The sequence below is a fragment of the Girardinichthys multiradiatus genome, chromosome 13 (assembly GCF_021462225.1).
Source record: "Girardinichthys multiradiatus isolate DD_20200921_A chromosome 13, DD_fGirMul_XY1, whole genome shotgun sequence".
Classification (NCBI taxonomy): domain Eukaryota; kingdom Metazoa; phylum Chordata; class Actinopteri; order Cyprinodontiformes; family Goodeidae; genus Girardinichthys; species Girardinichthys multiradiatus.
This window is the reverse complement of record NC_061806.1, coordinates 43,087,153-43,109,064: the sequence shown is the minus strand read 5'-3', so window position 1 is coordinate 43,109,064 and position 21,912 is coordinate 43,087,153. Positions and strand designations below refer to the sequence as shown.

The following is a 21,912-nucleotide window of genomic DNA, read 5'->3' as shown; positions in this document are numbered from 1 at the left end:
CTGAGTTTCCAGGACAACTTTCAAAGAAAGGTCTATTTTTAAATCTGGTGCCTTCTAGTGGAATGAAAAACAATTACACTGTTTTTGGAAACAAATTGTTTATTTTTTGCTCCAAAATGTTTTGGTCAGACATGTTCAACGTATTCAAATATGTGCAAATAAAAATGGTCCAAAACCAGGAATCCAGAGTTAACTCTTAACCTTTTTCGTAGAAAGAAACAACCGGTGTTGTAAGACCCTTGAGTGAAGTTAGTACAGTATCATCAGGTTTTCTAATCCTATTCCATGTCTTCTAGAACGGTTAGATTTGTTTTAAATTACAACAGTTAGAAACAAATCTGAATGAAAACTCTTACAGTTCTCAAACATTATCAGAGGCATGAGGCACCAAATGCTCTCTCATCAGCTGAACCAGAGACTCAGTGCAGATTGTCCAACACCTCACAGATTTCTTCTCGGCTGCGGTAAATCTTTTTCACTCCTCTTGGAAGGTTGCGACACGATGAAAGATTAAGGTAGCTCAGACTCGCCATTCGTTCCAGGACTGGCCTGCAACAGGAAGTGCAGACAAAGAGGACAGCTGGACATTTAACATCTCCAAATAACACCTCAGGGCTGTTATTGAATACAGGGATGAATTTTAGAGCATACAAGTATCAAGTGAAAGCGCATCATCCAAGTTTTCACTGTTTTTTTTCGTCCAGTAATATATTATTTACTGTATTGTTTGTACTTTGTGGTAAATCAAGACAACATTTAACAATATAAACCAAACCAGTTGAATCATTTAAAGAGGAAAAAGAGAAATGACAAATTTGCAGAAATTGCAAAGAATGCAATACAGGATACAGGAAGAATCCAAAATAATTTGAAACCAACGAAAAGGAAGAGTTTACTGATCTACATGAATATTTATAGGTTGGAAAATAATTGCCGGAGCCTCCTATTAATCTAAGAGAAAATACAAAGGGAAATAAGTTTGGAACTTTATTATCTATCTTATTTATATATATATGTCCGGAGTTTTTGTGTCCACTCAGTCTTACACCACCCAGAGGTACTGTCATGAACTGTTACTGTAGCAACATACAGCATTGTGAAATGTACAGGTGTTGGACAATGAAAGTGAAACACCTGGTTTTAGACCACAATAATTTATTAGTATGGTGTAGGGTCTCCTTTTGCGGCCAATACAGCATCAATTCATCTTGGGAATGACATATACAAGTCCTGCACAGTGGTCAGAGGGATTTTAAGCCATTCTTCTTGCAGGATAGTGGCCAGGTCACTACGTGATACTGGTGGAGGAAAACGTTTCCTGACTCTCTCCTCCAAAACACCCCAAAGTGACTCAATAATATTTAGATCTGGTGACTGTGCAGGCCATGGGAGATGTTCAACTTCACTTTCATGTTCATCAAACCAATCTTTCACCAGTCTTGCTGTGTGTATTGGTGCATTGTCATCCTGATACACGGCACCGCCTTCAGGATACAATGTTTGAACCATTGGATGCACATGGTCCTCAAGAATGGTTCGGTAGTCCTTGGCAGTGACACGCCCATCTAGCACAAGTATTGGGCCAAGGGAATGCCATGATATGGCAGCCCAAACCATCACTGATCCACCCCCATGCTTCACTCTGGGCATGCAACAGTCTGGGTGGTACGCTTCTTTGGGGCTTCTCCACACCGTAACTCTCCTGGATGTGGGGAAAACAGTAAAGGTGGACTCATCAGAGAACAATACATGTTTCACATTGTCCACAGCCCAAGATTTGTGCTCCTTGCACCATTGAAACCGACGTTTGGCATTGGCATGAGTGACCAAAGGTTTGGCTATAGCAGCCCGGCCGTGTATATTGACCCTGTGGAGCTCCTGACGGACAGTTCTGGTGGAAACAGGAGAGTTGAGGTGCACATTTAATTCTGCCGTGATTTGGGCAGCCGTGGTTTTATGTTTTTTGGATACAATCTGGGTTAGCACCCGAACATCCCTTTCAGACAGCTTCCTCTTGTGTCCACAGTTAATCCTGTTGGATGTGGTTCTTCCTTCTTGGTGGTATGCTGACATTACCCTGGATACCGTGGCTCTTGATACATCACAAAGACTTGCTGTCTTGGTCACAGATGCGCCAGCAAGACGTGCACCAACAATTTGTCCTCTTTTGAACTCTGGTATGTCACCCATAATGTTGTGTGCATTTCAATATTTTGAGCAAAACTGTGCTCTTACCCTGCTAATTGAACCTTCACACTCTGCTCTTACTGGTGCAATGTGCAATCAATGAAGACTGGCTACCAGGCTGGTCCAATTTAGCCATGAAACCTCCCACACTAAAATGACAGGTGTTTCAGTTTCATTGTCCAACCCCTGTATATACCCCCTTAAAGATTTCTTCTGTTTTGCTTTTCTCTTCCTAAAGTGTTTCAGATCATTAAACACATGTTTAGAAAATAAATCCCAACTACAGGTCCTTCTCAAAATATTAGCATATTGTGATAAAGTTCATTATTTTCCATAATGTAATGATGAAAATTTAACATTCATATATTTTAGATTCATTGCACACTAACTGAAATATTTCAGGTCTTTTATTGTCTTAATACGGATGATTTTGGCATACAGCTCATGAAAACCCAAAATTCATATCTCACAAAATTATCATATTTCATCCGACCAATAAAAGAAAAGTGTTTTTAATACAAAAAACGTCAACCTTCAAATAATCATGTACAGTTATGCACTCAATACTTGGTCGGGAATCCTTTGGCAGAAATGACTGCTTCAATGCGGCGTGGCATGGAGGCAATCAGCCTGTGGCACTGCTGAGGTCTTATGGAGGCCCAGGATGCTTCGATAGCGGCCTTTAGCTCATCCAGAGTGTTGGGTCTTGAGTCTCTCAACGTTCTCTTCACAATATCCCACAGATTCTCTATGGGGTTCAGGTCAGGAGAGTTGGCAGGCCAATTGAGCACAGTGATACCATGGTCAGTAAACCATTTACCAGTGGTTTTGGCACTGTGAGCAGGTGCCAGGTCGTGCTGAAAAATGAAATCTTCATCTCCATAAAGCTTTTCAGCAGATGGAAGCATGAAGTGCTCCAAAATCTCCTGATAGCTAGCTGCATTGACCCTGCCCTTGATAAAACACAGTGGACCAACACCAGCAGCTGACACGGCACCCCAGACCATCACTGACTGTGGGTACTTGACACTGGACTTCTGGCATTTTGGCATTTCCTTCTCCCCAGTCTTCCTCCAGACTCTGGCACCTTGATTTCCGAATGACATGCAGAATTTGCTTTCATCTGAAAAAAGTACTTTGGACCACTGAGCAACAGTCCAGTGCTGCTTTTCTGTAGCCCAGGTCAGGCGTTTCTGCCGCTGTTTCTGGTTCAAAAGTGGCTTGACCTGGGGAATGCGGCACCTGTAGCCCATTTCCTGCACACGCCTGTGCACGGTGGCTCTGGATGTTTCTACTCCAGACTCAGTCCACTTCTTCCGCAGGTCCCCCAAGGTCTGGAATCGGCCCTTCTCCACAATCTTCCTCAGGGTCCGGTCACCTCTTCTCGTTGTGCAGCGTTTTCTGCCACACTTTTTCCTTCCCACAGACTTCCCACTGAGGTGCCTTGATACAGCACTCTGGGAACAGTCTATTCGTTCAGAAATGTCTTTCTGTGTCTTACCCTCTTGCTTGAGGGTGTCAATAGTGGCCTTCTGGACAGCAGTCAGGTCGGCAGTCTTACCCATGATTGGGGTTTTGAGTGATGAACCAGGCTGGGAGTTTTAAAGGCCTCAGGAATCTTTTGCAGGTGTTTAGAGTTAACTCGTTGATTCAGATGATTAGGTTCATAGCTCATTTAGAGACCCTTTTAATGATATGCTAATTTTGTGAGATAGGAATTTTAGGTTTTCATGAGCTGTATGCCAAAATCATCCGTATTAAGACAATAAAAGACCTGAAATATGTCAGTTAGTGTGCAATGAATCTAAAATATATGAATGTTAAATTTTCATCATGACATTATGGAAAATAATGAACTTTATCACAATATGCTAATATTTTGAGAAGGACCTGTATGCTTGAACATATCCAAGACTGTGTGTATGTACTTCTCAAAAAGAGCAAATACTGGCAGTGACCCCAATGTTTTTGTTCAAGGTAAAACAATTGATGTCGTACAAGAGTTTAAATACTCGTACGACACAGTCTAACTCTTGAGTCAGCAAAATTGTATTTTGATACTATGAACATGTCCTATTGCATAACAAGTTGGGCATCAGCCTGTAAGACGACACTAAAGCCGACTGAAACAGTTTATAAACAAGCTCTGAAAGTATTGGATAAAAAACCAAAAACGTACCATCACTGTCAGATATTAAAAACACATGAGCACTTAAACTGGGACTCTTAAACACACCGATGTTATCTTGCTTTACAAAATCTTCCACAGCAAAGCACCTCCTCCGTTACAAGTGTGAAAAAAACTCAAACAATCAACAAGAGCTGGTTCTAGAGGTGACTGTGTGGTTCCTTTTAGAAAGAGTGCCTTTAGTCAAGCCACTTTTTCTGTTTGTGCTTCTCGCACCTGGAATTCAATACGTGAACTTCTGACTTTGACCTCTTTTACCAAACATCTTAAAGTTGGCTATTGGAAGAACAGTACTGTTGCCACAACCATGCCTAAACTTGTATATTTGTTTAATACTAGCATATATTTTCTGCACTCTACACTTTAATCAGCCCTTTGATATCTAATTTTAGCTTTTTAACACTAGTGAAATGCATATGGTCCCCTGACCCCCTCGGCCTGTATGTTTTATGATCCACTGTATTTTTTATTGTTCTTGCTTTTTCTTTTATTTTTTATCCAATTGTTTTCAAGGAACTTTTGTCTCTCTGTGTAATTACTCCACCTGCTTATACTGCTCACAGCCATGATGGCTTACTATTCTAATTGTTGTTAATGTTGTTTTATTGATTTTATTATTTTATGTTGTTTTTTTATGCCGAAGGGACTACAGATGGAAATTAGCTGTGGCTATAATTTGACATATTTACATGTACATATCCATTAATATGCAGTCCCCTTTTTTTTATGAAATGAACTCAAACCCATGTTAATAACCTGAGTGTGTGTGAATGCATAGTTATTTGGGCAAAAATGGCCTCTGTGGGAGAGTTCCAAGGCCAGAACCTATGCTGACCCAAAAGACCACAAAGACCTGTGGCCCATTTACCAAAGAGCATCCTGATGATCATCAGGACTTTTGGGAAAATATTCTGTGGACTGAAGAAACAAAAGTGGAGCTTTTTGGAAGGTGTTGGTCCAGTTACACCTGGAGTAAAACTAACACAGCATTTCAGAAACAGAACATCATGCTACAGTCAAACATGGTGGTGTGATGGTCTGGGGCTGCCTTACTCCGTCAGAACCTGGACAACTTGGAACCACAAATTCTGCTCTCTGGCAGAAAGCCCTGAAGAAGAATGTGCGACTCGGTTTACCGGAGTTATACAGCAGGAAAATGATTGGCTTATAAATAGACCAATAAAGGTTTAGGAGTGGCCTAGTCAAAGTCAGGACTTAAAAAAAGATGTTGTTGCGTGACCTTAAACACATTGTTTCAAATGTGTCTGAATTAAAAGAATTTAGCAAAGCAGAGTGGGTCAAAACTCCTCCACAGTGATTTTAAAGACTCATTACCAGTTATCACAAACACCTGATTCCAGATCTTGCTGCCAAGGGTAGAACAATTACTCATTAGGTTTAAGGGGTGATTACTTTATCACACTGGACCAGGTTGGTTTGGATAGATTTTTTCTGGCTCATTAGATAAAAACAGATGTGTTGATGTTGCTCAGCAATAAAATATTCCTACCGTGGATCAAATGACAGATGTGTTACCTGAGCGCCCGCGGTGTGATCCGGGTCCCGCTGAGGTTCAGTGAGAGCAGCGTGTCTGCATCCGTCACCTGACGCAGGAAACTCAGCGCCACCTCCAGGTCGGCTTCGGTGAAAGGCTGATTGGTGATGTCGAGCTGCTGCAGGGTGTGACCCCACTTCTCCGTCAGCAGGTGAAGGTTCTTCTTCACTGACGGGAACCCAAGGTTTTTTGTGAAATATTGACCCCAGAACAGACACTCAAGCTCTGAAGGAATTAAAAAGCAGAACTAATCAGCAAATGTCTCCTATCAGTTGGGGTAGCACAGTCTGCTGACCCTAACCCTATCCTAAATCAACTTAAAAAATTCATTTACATAAATCATCTGTTTTTAATAAATAAGACACATCAGGTGTTCATGTCAAACAAAAGCTTTGACTAATATCACATCTGTACGATATTTACACTTTTTAAGATGTTTTTTAGATATTCTATTAGGTCATACAGTTCTGATTAAATTAATGTTCAATCAAAATCAACATTAAATAAACTTCTTAATTACTTGTAAGAAATTCTCTTTACCTAAAAGCTGTGTTGTTCACTTTTTTAAAAGCCTTTTCTGGTTCTGTTTTGGCCCTCATTAAATAAACTTATATCATCATTTAGGTAATCAGTATTATTCTCCAATAAAATAAATAGAATATAAAAAGGCAAAACAAATAATGTAGTAATATAATAGGAAATAATATATTTAATTTAATATATAATTATTTTATTCATGAGTTAAATGAAATATTTCTTTCTGCACACAAAGTTAGCTTATTATACTTATAATATCATATAATATTATGTAATATAATATATGGGCTGCACGGTGTCGCTGTTGGCAGCACTGTTGCCTTGCAGCAAGAAGGTCCTGGGTTCTACTCCTGGCCCGGGGTCTTTCTGCATGGAGTCTTTCTCCCCGTGCATGCGTGGGTTCTCACCGGGTACTCTGGCTTCCTCCCACAGTCCAAAAACATCACTGTTAAGTTAACTGGTCTCTCTAAATTGTCCTTAGGTGTGAATGAATGTGTGCATGGTTGTTTGTCCTGTGTGTGTGATTGTGTTGCCCTGTGATGGACTGGTGACCTGTCCAGGGTGAACCCCGCCTCTCGCCCGTAGACTGCTGGAGATAGACACCAGCTCATTGGAGACCCACTTTGGAAGAAGGGTATAGATGAATGAATGAATAATGTAATATAATTATATTTCTGGGTGCAAAATTGCAATAACTTACATTGTAAACATAAAATAATATTATATAATATAGTAATTCTAAACAATCAAAATAAAATAAACTCTAGATGGGTCAACATAATGGTGAAACCTGGAGCTTTGTGTGTGGACTTTGTACGTTCTTCCTGTGCATGAAAGATGTTAGGGTTTGAAAACTTTTGTATTGTTTATCACTCATGTTTGCTCGAAGTGCTTTTCCCTCCTACATGCCACAGAAAGAGAGATGAGGAGACGAGTGAGTTATGATTACCAAGTCCTCACTCCCTCTCTGTTTAAAATCAAGACACATGAACCCTAAACTTTCTGACCTCACACACACACACCATCACACACACACACACACACTATCACACACACACCATCACACACACACCCTGAATGTTTGTTGAACTGTGTGTGAACCAGCATGTATAAATAAAGAGAGAGGGGTGCTAATACTTTGTACTGCAGAGCTACCCTTGCAAGTAAATTGACTGTATCGTTCTTGCCTCTGAGTTGACTAAATAATACCTAACAAGTGATAAAAGATGTTTCAATAACTTGTGCAGTAAAAATGTGGCGTCTTTTACTCACTGGGGCAAGGTAACTGTGCCAGACCACTGGTTGTGATCCGTGTGGAGCCTCGCAGGTCCAGAACTCTCAGTTTAGTGGAGCCAAACAGAATATCCAGTAAAACCTGGTCCGTCATGTACGAATACTCAGTGTTGGCGATACAAAACTCATCCAGAAGTGGAAATCCGGCTTCTGACTCGTCCCTTTTACGTATCGGCTTATGCTGAATTTGGATGTTCAGCATTCGGAAGATCTGAAAGGAAGTGAGCAAACAAGATCACTGGATTTTCAAAAAGGGCAGATATTCTGGTGGTGTATGGACAGGTTTGGAGGAAAAAATGGGTCTGAGGTTTGGGATGATCAGATGGATCAGTAAATAACAGATTTTAAATTGTGGTCCACGCTTTCTTCTGACTGCACTCACCAAGATCTAAACATCGGTGTTGCACCACTTTAAATCTATTGCACAGGATGGCATGCTCTGCATGCCAGAAAAAGTCGCTCTCCTTCAGAGTCTCACACTGCTGATAAAATGATGAAAGTTCTGATGGTGTTTCCTCCACAGCAAGGCTGGAACTGATGATGAAGGTGCAGAAACCTCCTATATATACTGTATATGAGGAAATTCAGCAGATCAAGCTAGTATCAGCTGCACCTCAGGTGTGGCCCGCCTTCACTTGGTTTAAGGTTTTGCTGTGGATGAAGACCACGGGACCGTCTTCATCCACAGTGAATAGTTCTTAGAAAATTAGGATAAACTCTACTTTTGCATCAGTGCAGATGAAGTCTCCATCAGATCTATCCAGGGAACTTTTGTCTCAGGTGGATCACTTAGTTAAAATAGGTTTCTGATGTTACAATAGAGAACATTTTTACCTTAAGTTTGGGGCAGGCCTTCTGCAGCGACTGAAAGCAAACAGAAAGTTCTGTGTCTTTACTCTCAAGTTTCTTGTTAACTTCTAACAGCTCCAAATCAGGACAGCATCCTCTCTGCAAAAACACGAGCATTGGTCTATTATAAGAGTCCATCTGAGTGTCTTCCTGCTGGTATGTTATAAAACGACAGGAGGAATCAGCCTCACAGTGATTGCTGCCAGAACTTTGTCATTTTTATGACTGCGGGTAAACAGCATCTGCTTGATCTGCTTCCCCTGCTCCTCCAGGTACTCCACAAGTCCTTCAACCTGAAACTACAGCAAAGGAAAGCACTTTTAAAACTAGATGGCACTTTCTATTTGATTAACAATTAACCAGCTGACTGATTTAACTCTAAATCAGTCATTATAAAGCTCTTATTAAAAGCTTGTTCTGAATGACTACATTATATCTAAGACACAATTATTTCTGAGTTCTTCTCTCTCTGCCCTCCTAATTAAAGTTCATTAATAGTAAACATAGAGAATTTTATTCCTTAAATGGTTCTGTTAATGTAAAGTTCCTGTTTTTCCTAATTGTACTGATGCATCTACTTTTCCCTTTAAATTTAGAACAGATGAAGAACCTGATGGTGGATATTTATCAGTAGCATCAACTAATCATTGGGTTAGCTTTGAACGTTGCTGTGCATATAAAGCCTCCTCATCCTATTCCAGCCTCAGATGAAAGGAAGACCAGAGCAGCTTTCTTCAGTATAGATATTTTCACTTGGTTTTCTCAAGAGATGCTGACCATGTTCTGAATCCTGAATACAAATGGCTCCCATCTTGTAGAAGATACTGGGTTCCACAGTTTAATAAAGTTAAACTGAAAAGTTTTTAGTCTAGAATGTTAGCCAGCTTGGAACGCCATCGGCTGCTCTTTTATTGTGTATATTTGAAACCAAAGTGCTTTTATGAAAGATAAACTTCAGTCATGTTCTTACATTAAAGCATTATGATACTCAGGTCTCTGGTTGTGCTTTGTTCATGGGTAAAAGTAACATGTATATATTGCATTAAACTGCAGCATGAAAAATTCCTAACCTCCTTCAGTCTCGCAGCAACCAGCAGAATACAGATTTGGCACAGTTTGGAGGTGTGTGTGGCATGATATTTATAGGTGCATAAAGAGAATGGATGCTGAAGTCACTTGGAGTCAGAAGATCCTCCTAAACAGTTGCAATAAAGTGCATGAAACACTGCCATCAAGGTATTAGCGTGGACATGCTGAAGTTGTGCTAGCTTCTGCAACCCAGCTTCATGTTCTCAAAGTTAAAGTTGTATCAGAATCTTCATACCCTGTGAATCTACGCTCAGCAAAATCTTCCTTCTTTTCTGATTGCTTTTAACCAAACAGCCAAACAATTTAAGGCTGGAATACACTGAAACATCATTTGAAAATCTACTGGTACAAATACATCTAAATAAAACAATAATTCCACAATACATCTGACATCTACATTTGTATGCCTTTCTATAAAAGGGGAAAAACACACAAATCATTGGTGGGCATTTAGATGTTCCTGCTGAAGAGGCTCATGTACCTCTGAATGCTGCAGATTGATCCTTCGCAGGGAGCGGCTGTGCAGGCCAAGGCTGTTCAGGCCGCTTGCTGTCAGACCTTTGCAGTAGGACAGGTGGATTGAATGAAGATGAGGACAAAACTTAGAAACAGCCTGAATGGGATAACAAAGAGAAAGAAAGCATATTTCTCCAATAAGATATGCATTTTAAAATGTGTCTTTAGATTTAAGTTCTTTTTGGTAATTCTTGCAAATTAAGAATAAATATCATATTTTTAACTGACAAGTTTCTCCATTTATGCTTAGAAGCTTTCAGATAATGTGAAAAGCTGCAGATTTAAAAACCTTTTGTTTCAGAATTACCTCCAAAGTGAAGTCAACATTCTTTGTCCAGTGACAGAGAGAGAAGTCACGGAGCTGCGAGAATCTAAAGAAGAAGAACGGTTAATTTTTTACCAACATCAGCGGGTTTTAATGAGAGAAAATATGACTTTAGCTGCAACCGGGTGTTTAATCTGAGGAAACATTAAGTGAAGATTCTGTAGAAGGTGATTAAAATCAAACTTCAACAGTACCCGGACCATCAGAAGCTCTGACCTGTTTTGAGCCAGCCAGGTAACAGTCTCCTTTATCTTGTGTGTGGTCTTTTCAAGCTGATTTTTTCCAGGTTGGATCCAACAGTGACCTACTGTCACCTTTCTCCACAGAATCAAAGTGGAGGCAGCGGCGTTCCACAGACGACAAACTCTCCCGACCCTGCACCACAAACACAACAGGAGTTAGACTGAACCTCTTTCCCAAACTCAGATCTGAAATCGCTGAGTCACAGAAGACAGAATGCAGGAAACATTGGGCTGTGCTGGAAGCTTGGAAGGTATGTGTGTCAGCTCCTTGTATGAAATTATGTTTAATACCTGCATAGAAAAGGCACAGCACCGTCTTGAACAACCACCATTTGAAATATGTTGACCAGCACCTCCTCTGGTAAATGCTGTCCCCAACTGTCCCCAGATTCCAGCTGATGCTCAGAAAATTTGTCCTCTTCTTCCTCCTTCACTGGTTTCTTCTCCAGTTTAGGTTTAGGTTTCTTTTTCTGATTCTTGAGCGACTTTGCTTTGGAAACTTTTTTACTCCTATGAGTCCAAAACAAGCTTTCAAACTGAGATGAAGCATTGGTTATATAGAGAAGCATGTCCTCTCCCTGCTGGATGGTGTAGTTGGGCTGCCGAGGTCGGAACATTCGGGCCTTTTTGGCTTTCTTTGTTTTACCGCCCACCGATCTTTTCAGTTGTGCTTTCCTCGACCTCAACCCATTTTCCCCTGACCCAGATGCTGCGTCGTCGTCCGCTCTTCCATTCTGGACCAAACCTCCTGAGCTGGAGGCCTCCATTACTGCTGCTTTCCGGGTTTTAATTATCCAAAGCACAGTAGAAATCAGGATGAAAGGGACAAATCATAAAGTACAATAGAAAGTTAATTAGTTAGACATTGTTTCACATGTTCAAATTCAAACACATTTCAAGCTCTGAAGGCAAATGTCTATGATTTTACAACAGTTTAAATCATATTTTACTACACAATATTAGAAAGTGATCTTGCTTCTTCATCCTAAATAGTTTTACCAAAAGCCTTTTTTCTATCCCCCACCTTTCTGCTTTCTTAAAGTCAAGTTGGTCAACGTGTAATATAACTTAGGCAATGCTATGTTCCCATCACGAAATGTTGCTTTGTTTTTGCCTGACAAGTTAAGCTCTCTCTTCCACACTATAAGCACTGTGCTTATCTTTTATTTTGGCGGGCTTCAGCTCAGTATTTAGTGATTTCTACAGAATATTTCTGTTGCTTGCAGACCCTAAAATAACCTCTACTGTCAGGTTAAAGTCTCTGAGTTTGAAACTGCTCCCAGACCATAAATTTGTATATTTTTCAGCTTTATTCCAACAGTTTGGAGTCAATTCATTTCCTTCCTTTCAGTCTAAATGAAGCTGCGCGCGCATCTCGATTGTTTACAACCCGAAGCTAAGCATCGGCTAACTAGCATCTGCTAACTAGCATCTGCTAACTAGCATCCGCTAACTGTGATAATCAAACAAAACAACATTAAACAAAAACATAAGGTTGATTGAATCCGTTTATATTCCAGTAGCTATTATATACACGAGACGACGCTTATTTAACAAAACAGGAAGTATTTACTCTACCTTTTCTAATGCTAGCTCAAAAAGCTGCAGCGGACCCAGGATGTATTCCGCTTTTGTATTTTGATTGGTCAAGACCTAAACAACTGCCCTGCTTTAGATGAAATTGACCAATCACAAAGCAATACCGATTTTTGCTCCAGAAGGTCGAGTTGTGCTGATTTTAGGGTGAGTTTATCCTAATATAAATGATTTTAAGATTTAAAATCTGAAATTATTCATCAGCAAACTCAATTGTACAGCTTGTCTGTTATATGAGCTTCACATTAGCTGAGTTTGTTGCAGTTAAAGTGTGTGCTAATTGAGAGAAAGCTAACTCATGTGCAGTGTTAACACTGGTCCTGTTAGGAGGCAGCATTCGTACAGATAACCCGGTTTACTGTTCTGCCTGTTTTTAAGTTGTTTCATTTTTAATCATTTAAAATGGTATTTTCATCTTTTAAGGAACGGAGTTGGAAAATTAAAGAAATCTAATTAAAATAGTTTTAGAGAGAGAAATAGCTCCCAAAACAAGAGCTGGATTTCTGTATTTTTCCATGTTTGGATGAGTATAAAAACGAAAATAGAGTATGGAATATTGTTTGTATTTCCAGATTTTGGTTCCTAAGACTTTGTTTCATGAAATGAAACATGTGTACAGTATCCATCCATCCATCCTGTGCAGTCTGTGGTTTTTGCTGTTTACCTTATTAAAGCTGAACCTTGTCTAAAATTATAATGCATCTATACTTCAAAAGTGGGCCTTGAGTGTCTACTTGTGATGTCACAGGAGCAGAGATACATCATAATACATACAACACGGTAGTCCAAGCGGATCAGAATAAAATGCAACAAAGCAAGAACAACAGCTAAAGATCAATCACTGTGACACTATATTGATCGGACTGGTGATTGAAACCTGATATTGAGAAAAATGTATCAGTAAGTCAGATTAATGCTTTGTTGCAGCATATTCCAGGTGTGAGGTCCATGTTAACAAAAGGCAGATCTTCTTATCTGTATAAATGTTCGGAGCCTGCAGAGTAAGCCATGATTAAAAACTAGTATATTTCTAACATTTTTGGAAAGCAGCTCTGATAAATACAGAGAACCTTTGTAAAATCCCCCCTGACTTATTTCTTCTGTTCCTTTCAGTTAAGGGTTAAAACTATCAGAACCGACTGGACCCATGTGAAAATATAGATGCCGGATCTTGTTAAATCATGAATTAAATATGATTACACAAATTCTCTTGGTTCTGTTTCTCTAACCACAACAGACCTGATTACTCCCTGACCTCTAGAAACTAGAAATTACTTGAATATAATCTGACTGATAACATGAAGTAGGCTAAAAGATTTCATAAGCAATGCTTCATGCCATCTTCTAAAGAATTTCAGGAACACAAGAGAAACAAAGTCTCTGACATCTATCAGAATCAGCTTTATTGCTAAGTTCGTACATACAAACAAGGAATTTGACTCCGGTCCACTTTGCTCTTTGGTTTTGTTTTTTGCATTACAGAATAAACATATTTACACTGTACAATATACACATATATAATAAAAAGGTGCATTTGCAACATCTGTATGCTGTTGTTTTTCACTCTATTTAAATGTTCATCAGAGAAACAGCCTGGAGGAAGAAACTGTCTCTGTGGCGGCTGGTTTTAGTGAACAGTGCTCTGTAGCGCCACCTGAAGGTAAAACTCTGAACACTTTATGTGCAGGGTGTGTGGGATCTGCAGAGATTTTAGCAGCTCTTTGCCTGACCCTTGACCTGTATAAGTCCTGGATGGAGGGAAGGTCAGCTCTGATGATTCTCTCTGCAGTCCTGATTATTTGTTGCAGTCTGGACCTGTCCTGTTTGGTGGATGATCCAAACCACACTGAGATGGATGAAGACAGGACATACTGAATGATGGCAGTGTAGAAGATGACCAGCAGCTCCTGTGGAAGGTTGAACTTCTTGAGTTGCCTCAGGAAGTACAGTCTCTGCTGGACCTTCTTCTGAACAGTGTCTATGTGTGAAGATCATCTCAGGTCCTCAGAGATGGTGGTTCCTAAGAACCTGAAGTGGTCCACAGCCAATACAGTGTTGTTGAGGATGGTGAGGGGGGGTCTGTAAAGTGTTACAGAGACATTTCTAAGGCTTTGAGACTCCAGGGAACCACAGTGAGAACCGTTATTCAAACATGGAGAACACATGGAACAGTGGAGAACCTTCCCAGGCATGGCTGGGCTACTTAAATTACTCTTAAGAGCTCATCAATTACTCATCCAGGAGGTCTCAGAAGAACCCAGAACAACATCTAAAGCTCATCAGGTCTCACTACTTCAATTAAGGTCAGAGGTCATGATTCAACAATAAGAAAGAGAGACTGGGGAAAAATGGCCTACATGGGACAGTTACCAGGCCAGAACCACTGCTGACCCAAAAGAAAACAAAGGCCTGTCTATGGCTGCAACTAACAATTATTTTGCTAATCGATTCATCTGTCGACTATTTTTTTTAATTAACTGATTAATAACTGAAGATCAAAAGGTGCTTTATAGGCAATTTTTTACAGAATTTAATCCAGATGAAGCTAAAGCCAGGCCACTTGAAGAGTTCTGGATAGAGCATTTTTGTGCAATCTTGGCCTAATAACTGCTCTGAGTGGGTTGTTCTTTCAGCAAATGACATATTTTAGTCTGTATATATCTAGTCTGTGTACTCCAGTTAACAGTTATTCGATTACTAAATTAGTTGATTATTATTTTAAGAGGGCTGCACGGTGGCGCAGTTGGTAGCACTGTTGCCTTGCAGGAAGAAGGTCCTGGGTTTGATTCCCAGCCTGGGGTCTTTCTGCATGGAGTTTGCATGTTCTCCCCATGCATGCGTGGGTTCTCACCAGGTACTCCGGCTTCCTCCCACAGTCCAAAGACATGCTTGTTAGGTTAATTGGTCACTCTAAATTGCCCGTAGGTGTGTGAGTGTGTGCATGGTTGTATGTGTGTTGCTCTGCGATGGACTGGCGATCTGTCCAGGATGTACCCCGCCTCTCGCCCATAGACTGCTGGAGATAGACACCAGCTCCCCCGTGACCCACTATGGAATAAGCGGTAGAAAATGACTGAATGACTGATTATTTTAAGAATTGATTCATCCGATTTAAGTGTTTCAGCCCTTGGCCCATCTTACATGTACCAAAAAACATCTTGATGATCCTCAAGCCTAGAAAAATAGTCAGTTTACTGAAAAGACAAATGTGGACCTTTTTAGAAGGTGTGCATCCCGTTACATCAGGGGTAAAATTAACTGTATTTCAGATAAAGAACTTCATACCTACAGTCAAACATGGTGGTGGCGGTGTGATGGTCTGGAGCTGCTTCGCTGCTTCAGGATCAGGATGACTTGCTGTAATTGATTGAGCCCTTTCTAGCAGACAATTCTGAAGGACAATATCCGTTCATTAATTTGTGACCTTAAGCTCAGCCTCACTTGGGTTCTACAGCAGGACAAGGATTCAAAGCCTGCTATTTAGTCCACCTCTGATTGGCTCAAAAAATGAATAAATTACGATTTTGGAGGAGCCTAGTCAAAGTCTGGACATAAATGCAAATGAGACATGATAGCATGACCATGACATGCCATCGCAATGGAGACTACCATTGTAGTCTCCATTGTGAATAAATACAAACTCTTTTGCCAAAATCCCTCCACAGAGAAGTTAAAGACTCCCTGCTTGATAACACTTATTTCTGCATTATAGTGTTGAGGTCATCCACTTTGGTCGCACATTTTGACACACGCAGCTCAACAGACGTCGCAGCTCTGACGTCACTGGGAGCATAACCCGGCTGAGAGGCAGAGTTTCGTTGCCATTTCCCGCCTGTCTAACAGGACAGCGCATCGGAGGCAAATATCTGGAGAGGCAAAAGCTCGCAGGCGAACTTTTCCTCCACGAGGCCATTCCTGGAAGAGCTTGAAAGCTGGAAATCTGTCTGATACGAGAAGATCAGGAGATTTATTCACAGATCGAAGACCACGCCGACACCCGGCGAAGGTGGAAACCCACAGAGGTTCTATGTCCAAGGAGAAGAGTTTTCCTCCTTGTGTATGCAGTCGACTAACGGTTCATCTTCTCCCCTCCTGGACGGAGGAGAAATTACCGTTATTTCCTTTAATTTGATCATGGACGCGTGATCCCCCCCTCCTTTTTCTTCAGACCTGATCCTCAACTGGTGGAGAGAAGAAATCAACGTCAAAGTAATTTGGTTCTTTTCATATTAAATCAGATAGGTGCATTTAAAGGTCTGGTCAGGATGAGGCCTCGTTAAGGTGATGTAGGATCACCTGTAGTTCATCTCAGGTATTAACTTGTTGCAATATTGATGGAAGTATTTTATGCTGAGCTGTGTTTTGATTTGCTGCTGCGTGGTTCATGTTTGTCCGGCTGATCTCAAATCAGCCAGAAGTTAGAAGTTGGACTTTTAAAAGTTTTTATTCAAAGCAACTGCGGTCTGGACCTCGTCCGACCACTCTTTGTTCCAGTTTTATTACTGGAGATTTTCCACTGGGTTCCCGCCTCAGAGTTTATGACCCTTTATCAAGATTTGGGGCGATCAGCTGGTTGTGGCTAAAGGGGCGTGGCCTCATAGTTTATCAGCTGATCGCTGCGATCGAGACATCAACACCAGGAGGATTTCTTTCCATTTAACCCAAATTACACATTTTGTCCATAAAACTACTGGTTTGATCTTCATAGACACTAAATGTATATATATATTTTTCTTTTATTATTATTGTTAGGTAGTCATTTTTATTCCCTTTGTGTAGAATAGTGCTTGTTAGTTAGGTGAAGGTTTTTGGACCAGAATAATGGTATATCAGGATTATTTGGCTTCAATAAATTTTCATATATATAATTAAGAAAAGCGTTTGTGTTTATTTCGTGCAAGAGTGATTTATCTGTCAAAACAAGGTCAAAGTTCGCCCACCTTCAGTGAAGTGGTTGAATAAACACTGACAGTTGGTGGTTTTGGTTAATAATTTGTAATTATTAAAGAGCTTTGAGCCCATAAACACAACACCAGAGGATCTCTCTGATTTCTATTCGTAAGTTATGATTTTTGGTTAAGAAATTAATATTTTTCAAATTATGATTTTAAATTATAATTCTTGATGAATATTAAATAATCAATAATCATAATCCTTACAATAGAAACTTTTTAACACTCATATTGTTGTGTGGCATTAGAATAACTTTTGTATGTTTGTGTGTGTTTTTTAAACAGGACACCATGGAGGAAGGTCAGGATTTTTCTCTCCATGGGAAAGCGGTTGTCAATGATGCTAATCTGAGTAAGTCTGAACTCCGCTACAGCAAACAGCTGTGCAGTATGTCCTGTTTGCAATGCCGATCCAACTCTCATTTCTTTGTTTTTCCTTCTAAGCTGCTAGACCTTCCTGTAATGCTCTAAAGCTGGCCTGATCAGCAGTTCTCCAGGCTTCTGAAAATCTTCCAGTTTATCTTTGAACTTTGACCGCTTTTTAGGCTGAATGTTTTCTAAGATGACGCAATGCTTCAGGGCGCTAGGAGTAGTTTATCTTTTTCTGAAAGGTGTTCAGCTGCCAGATAAGAAGCAGTCCACATAAACACTGAAAGGCGTTGAGAACGTTTGCAGAATTATTAAATCACAAACTCTTTACAACGTTATAAAACTGTATAGATAGTCACAGGAAGGAAATAAAAAGAAACGAGTAGTAGAATCCGATCAATTAGTCTTTAAATTGACATCTAGGCTGCTGACCAATTTAAACCTTTAATATTTGTTTATAAATAAAATGTTATAACCTTACCAATTTTGCATCCTAGCTGTCCTTGCAACATTGCACTCATTGATATTGTGATAATTATTGTAATTTGATAGATTGTGCAGCTCTACCTACATTTGATTAATTTTTACTTCAGAAAGGATTTGTCTTACCTCTGTCCAACTTCTCTGTTTCCAGGAGATGAGTACTACTGGAAGCTTGTCGCAGACTTCATTGGTCCTGAAACTGGAGAGGGACTTGACCTGAATAAGGGTCCATGTAGGAACAGACTTATGATTCAAGTTGGACTTATGAGGGAGGACAATAATTTTCCCTGGCTCGCTATCGTAGAATGGCTAAAGAAGATCTTCCCCGGTCATCAGTCAGCTGACTTCCGGTGTTTGATCGAAAGAGGCATTGCAACAACTCTGAGCCTGGGCACCGATGCAAGGTTTACCTTCCTGGATTCAGAAGTCAACTTCAACTTTGTCGGCCCAATATGTGACAGTATTGGAGTGGAGCGCCCGCATCTTCTGGAGCTGAGGGATTTCTCAGAGCGCGCGAGATCAATCGAAGTCACAAACGGACTGATTGTCGAATTGAGCAACTTCGTTGCCAGGGAGAAAATTTCCCCAGTCGTCATCGTTACCTGGCTAAGAAACTTTAATCCGGAGTACTGCAAGAACGGAGGAATCCAGAAAGCATATAAACTCCTTAGGGCCAAGATAAAGAAGTTAAAGATTTACTGTCGCAACTATGAAACAAGGAGTCACAGGAAAAACGCGGCCATTGAAAAAGTGCTTCAGAGTCCGTTTGAACTGGTTCGAAAGAAATCGCCTAAACTGTTGGCGAAGAAACGAAGGAGAGATGATTATGAAAGGGTTATAATCAAAGAAGAAGAGGAATGCATGGAAATCTCACAAGAGGAAGTTCCTGAGATACGCAGGGAGGTTGTAGGAAACACAATCCAAAGAGCGAATGCTAACGAAGGGGATGAGGAGGATCGAAACGCATCCAGCCGTCAGGAGGACTGCTCGACTGACTGCAGAGAATCACTGACCCTGCTGGACATCGCCATGCTGTCCGTCCAGAAGCTGTCGAGTGTTTACGGCGGGAAAACTGAAGCCTGTAAAAGTGTTTCCTTGGATCTGCTCAAGAATCACTACGCCCTGACCTACAAAGAGCATCCAGCCATGGAAGAGTTTGAAAAAAAAGTGAGCGGTGTGCGGAAAGAAACTTCCCTCGTGCCTCCGGTGGTGTTTTTAAACTACAATGCTAATTTCCTTGTTGATCTGCACGATGCTGTGGAAGCGCAGATCATGAGTTTTGAAAAGGAGATCATTCTGTCCACAGGAGTGAAACTGGGTCGTGATAATCTCCCAAAATTCAAGAACTTTGTCAATTTGCCAGAAAGCGCCACTTCGCGTTACATCCATATGGCCTGTGATATCCTAAGCCCAATCAGGCCGGAAAAGCCAAACTACCGAAAGCACTGGGTGGCGTTTTGTGAGGAGAAAGGAAACCCCTCCAGACTCACTGTGAACCAGTCAAACAGGTTGAATAACTACTTTGAAGCAGCAGCGGGTCTTATCCACCATCACAAAGAGACCGCACTCTTCTTCGCTGATCTGTTGTCAATTGCCAACGACCCATGTCCGAACATCATCCTGGAGAGTGTGGCTGCAGACGCAAACGACTCCATGATCCAGAGTTTTGTGTGTGTTGTGGCCATAATTTACTGCAAGATCCTCGGCCCCTACTGGCAGCTTCTGAAGAGCGGAGGAGAGTACACTCTCTTTAGTCAGTTCCTGCTCTGTCTCTACCAAAGGTTCCTCGATTGGTCCAAAGATCCTTCAACTCTGCTGGAACCGGAGGAAGTCAGTAATGTCTTTCTGCAGTTCCCACTGCAAGAGAAAACCTTTGCTGGGGTGTTTCACTTCTGCGGCCACTGGCACACAAACCGAGACTTGATCCGAGCTTGTCTGAAGAGGACCATAAAGGTGATCGCTGCCGTCACTGAGGAACATCTGAAGAGTTTTCTACCTGGAGGAATGTTTTCCCGAACCCCTTCCACTGATGTGTGCTTGCAGTTGGTCAGCTGCACGTTCTCCGTCTTGATGGCAGAGTATCCCTTCGGCCACGCATATCCATACAAGAAGAAAAGACCTGACAAACTGTCCAAGAATTCTTCAAAGAGCTTGTTGGACAGCTCCCAGGAAGATGAAGGCATTTCTGGTAACAGCTCTGATGAAGCATCAGTGGGTAGAAACAGTTCCCAGATCGGCCAAATACAGGAGCACAGTCTTCAGATGAGAAAAGGTTACAGAAGATTCCATGAGGAAGAGCAGGAGGAGAACATGGATAAGGACTACATTACCGCCACAGTGACCAGAAACGGAGGTCCGTGCAGGACCCAGCAGGACGTTGATAAAATGCTGCTGCGCTTCGATGGGAAGCCGCGAACTGAGAAACGGGAGGCGATTCGCTGCGAGATGCTTTACCAGAAAATGGTTCTGAACAACACTGATCCACACCTGGATCAACACTGCCTCAACACCACCCAGATGGTGCTGAAGCTGAAGCTTGCTCTACCTCGTGTCAAGCCTGGATACTCACTGGTGCTGGCACCCAGGAAGACTAAGCCAAAACCTTTGATCCAGCACGCTCCAGAAGACTCAGCTGTCCAAAGTGCCGACGGCCCCCTGTTGGCGTCCAGTAAAGGAAATCCCGACACTTTGTCCATGGATGTCGGGAGCACAAACTGAGCAGAAACGCTCCCAAACACTTCAGATTGTGCATTATATCGTCTTGTGTTGAACATGTGACATTTCTGAACAATAACTGAAAGTTTTAGTTTTATTCTGTGGTCTTCATTTGATGCCGCTCCATGGTTGGCGTGGAACCCCTCTGCAGGCATTTCAGGAAAGGAAATTTTAAATGTGGAATTGTTCCCAACTTTGAGCTCGTCATGTTCTCCCGTGTCAAAATAAATATCTTTAAAGATTTCTTTTGGAGAATGTTTTTAAAACAATAAAATATTTTCAGACTAATCTCTAAAAAATAATTTTAGAAGAAGTCAGTTTAAGTGTAAGTTTTTATTCAGTCGAAAATCATGGTTAAGTGCGTCAAGCTTGTTTAGACGTAGTTGTGGAGACAACCAAAATATTGATAATTGAATATGATCATGGATCATCTTATTTAATATGCTGAATGTATCATTATAACCTCAGATTTGAACCATAACTGCTAAAATACTGTTTGTTGCGCTCAGATATGCACATTTTTAACTGAAAACTGAAGGTGTGAGCATCAATCTCTTAACTGCTCCCATGTTTTCCAACGGTTTCCTTATAAAAAAAAAGGTAAAAAATCCAATTGTTTCTCATTTGAGTGTTACTACTGTTCGTCAGTCCCCACTTCTATTTTCTTCTTCCTTCAATATATTAAAAAAGTTTTGTCACCGTTTTTAAACTGTTCTTTAAATAAAAGGTCAGACAGATGGTGCAGGCTTTTAACATTTGAAAGGAAAGAAGTTCTCTAGCAGTGAAGGTGCTTTCCTTTCCCTGAGCTTTAATGCTGCTTCATGTTTCCTGAACTTTGGCCTGGATCTTTTTGTCCTCATCTCTCTGACAGATAAAGAACCAGTTAGAAAACAAACGAGTTATGGGGCTGGTGCCTTCACTGCCGTCAGAATGTAGGAAATTACAGTACCTATATGAAAAGAAGCCAACTGATTGAACAAATTTTAATAAAATATATTTAAGTTTATTCAATTTTA

The 21,912-nt window shown here is 40.8% G+C and overlaps 2 protein-coding genes across 6 annotated transcripts; one reads left to right on the top strand and one right to left on the bottom strand.

The window, feature by feature from the left end:
* Positions 1-81: 81 nt before the first annotated feature.
* fbxl6 (F-box and leucine-rich repeat protein 6) lies at positions 82-12,496 on the bottom strand. Of its 4 annotated transcripts, none has more exons than XM_047384041.1 (10): positions 12,360-12,496; positions 11,073-11,553; positions 10,756-10,914; positions 10,522-10,585; positions 10,180-10,311; positions 8,801-8,908; positions 8,595-8,708; positions 7,740-7,971; positions 5,912-6,155; positions 82-549 (listed from the first exon to the last, which is right to left on the bottom strand). In XM_047384041.1, the coding sequence occupies exons 2-10, from the start codon at positions 11,546-11,548 to the stop codon at positions 420-422; spliced, it is 1,659 nt and encodes a 552-aa protein (XP_047239997.1). In that variant the 5' UTR covers positions 11,549-11,553; positions 12,360-12,496; the 3' UTR covers positions 82-419. The 4 variants fall into 4 exon arrangements, with proteins under 4 accessions (XP_047239997.1, XP_047240001.1, XP_047239998.1 ...); XM_047384045.1 differs by having other exon boundaries at positions 5,912-6,098; XM_047384042.1 differs by having other exon boundaries at positions 11,073-11,556; positions 12,360-12,410.
* LOC124879445 lies at positions 10,903-21,139 on the top strand. 2 transcript variants are annotated; one of them, XM_047384040.1, is made up of 3 exons: positions 10,903-11,032; positions 17,615-17,681; positions 18,333-21,139. In XM_047384040.1, exons 2-3 carry the CDS (start codon positions 17,621-17,623, stop codon positions 20,897-20,899), a joined length of 2,628 nt encoding a protein of 875 aa, XP_047239996.1. In that variant the 5' UTR covers positions 10,903-11,032; positions 17,615-17,620; the 3' UTR covers positions 20,900-21,139. The 2 variants fall into 2 exon arrangements, with proteins under 2 accessions (XP_047239996.1, XP_047239995.1); XM_047384039.1 differs by lacking the exon at positions 10,903-11,032 and adding an exon at positions 12,402-12,524.
* The last annotated feature ends 773 nt before the right edge of the window (positions 21,140-21,912 follow it).

Coding starts and splice junctions, on each gene's coding strand:
- fbxl6 (XM_047384041.1), bottom strand. CDS start 11,548: ATGGAGGCCTCCAGCTCAGGAGGTTTGGTCCAGAATGGAAGAGCGGAC. Junction 8,909..10,179: donor TCAATCTGCAGCATTCAGAG/GTACATGAGCCT, acceptor CCTTTGCTGTAG/TTTCAGGTTGAAGGACTTGT. Junction 8,709..8,800: donor AAGTTCTGGCAGCAATCACT/GTGAGGCTGATT, acceptor GTGTTTTTGCAG/AGAGGATGCTGTCCTGATTT.
- LOC124879445 (XM_047384040.1), top strand. CDS start 17,621: ATGGAGGAAGGTCAGGATTTTTCTCTCCATGGGAAAGCGGTTGTCAAT. Junction 17,682..18,332: donor TGTCAATGATGCTAATCTGA/GTAAGTCTGAAC, acceptor CTCTGTTTCCAG/GAGATGAGTACTACTGGAAG.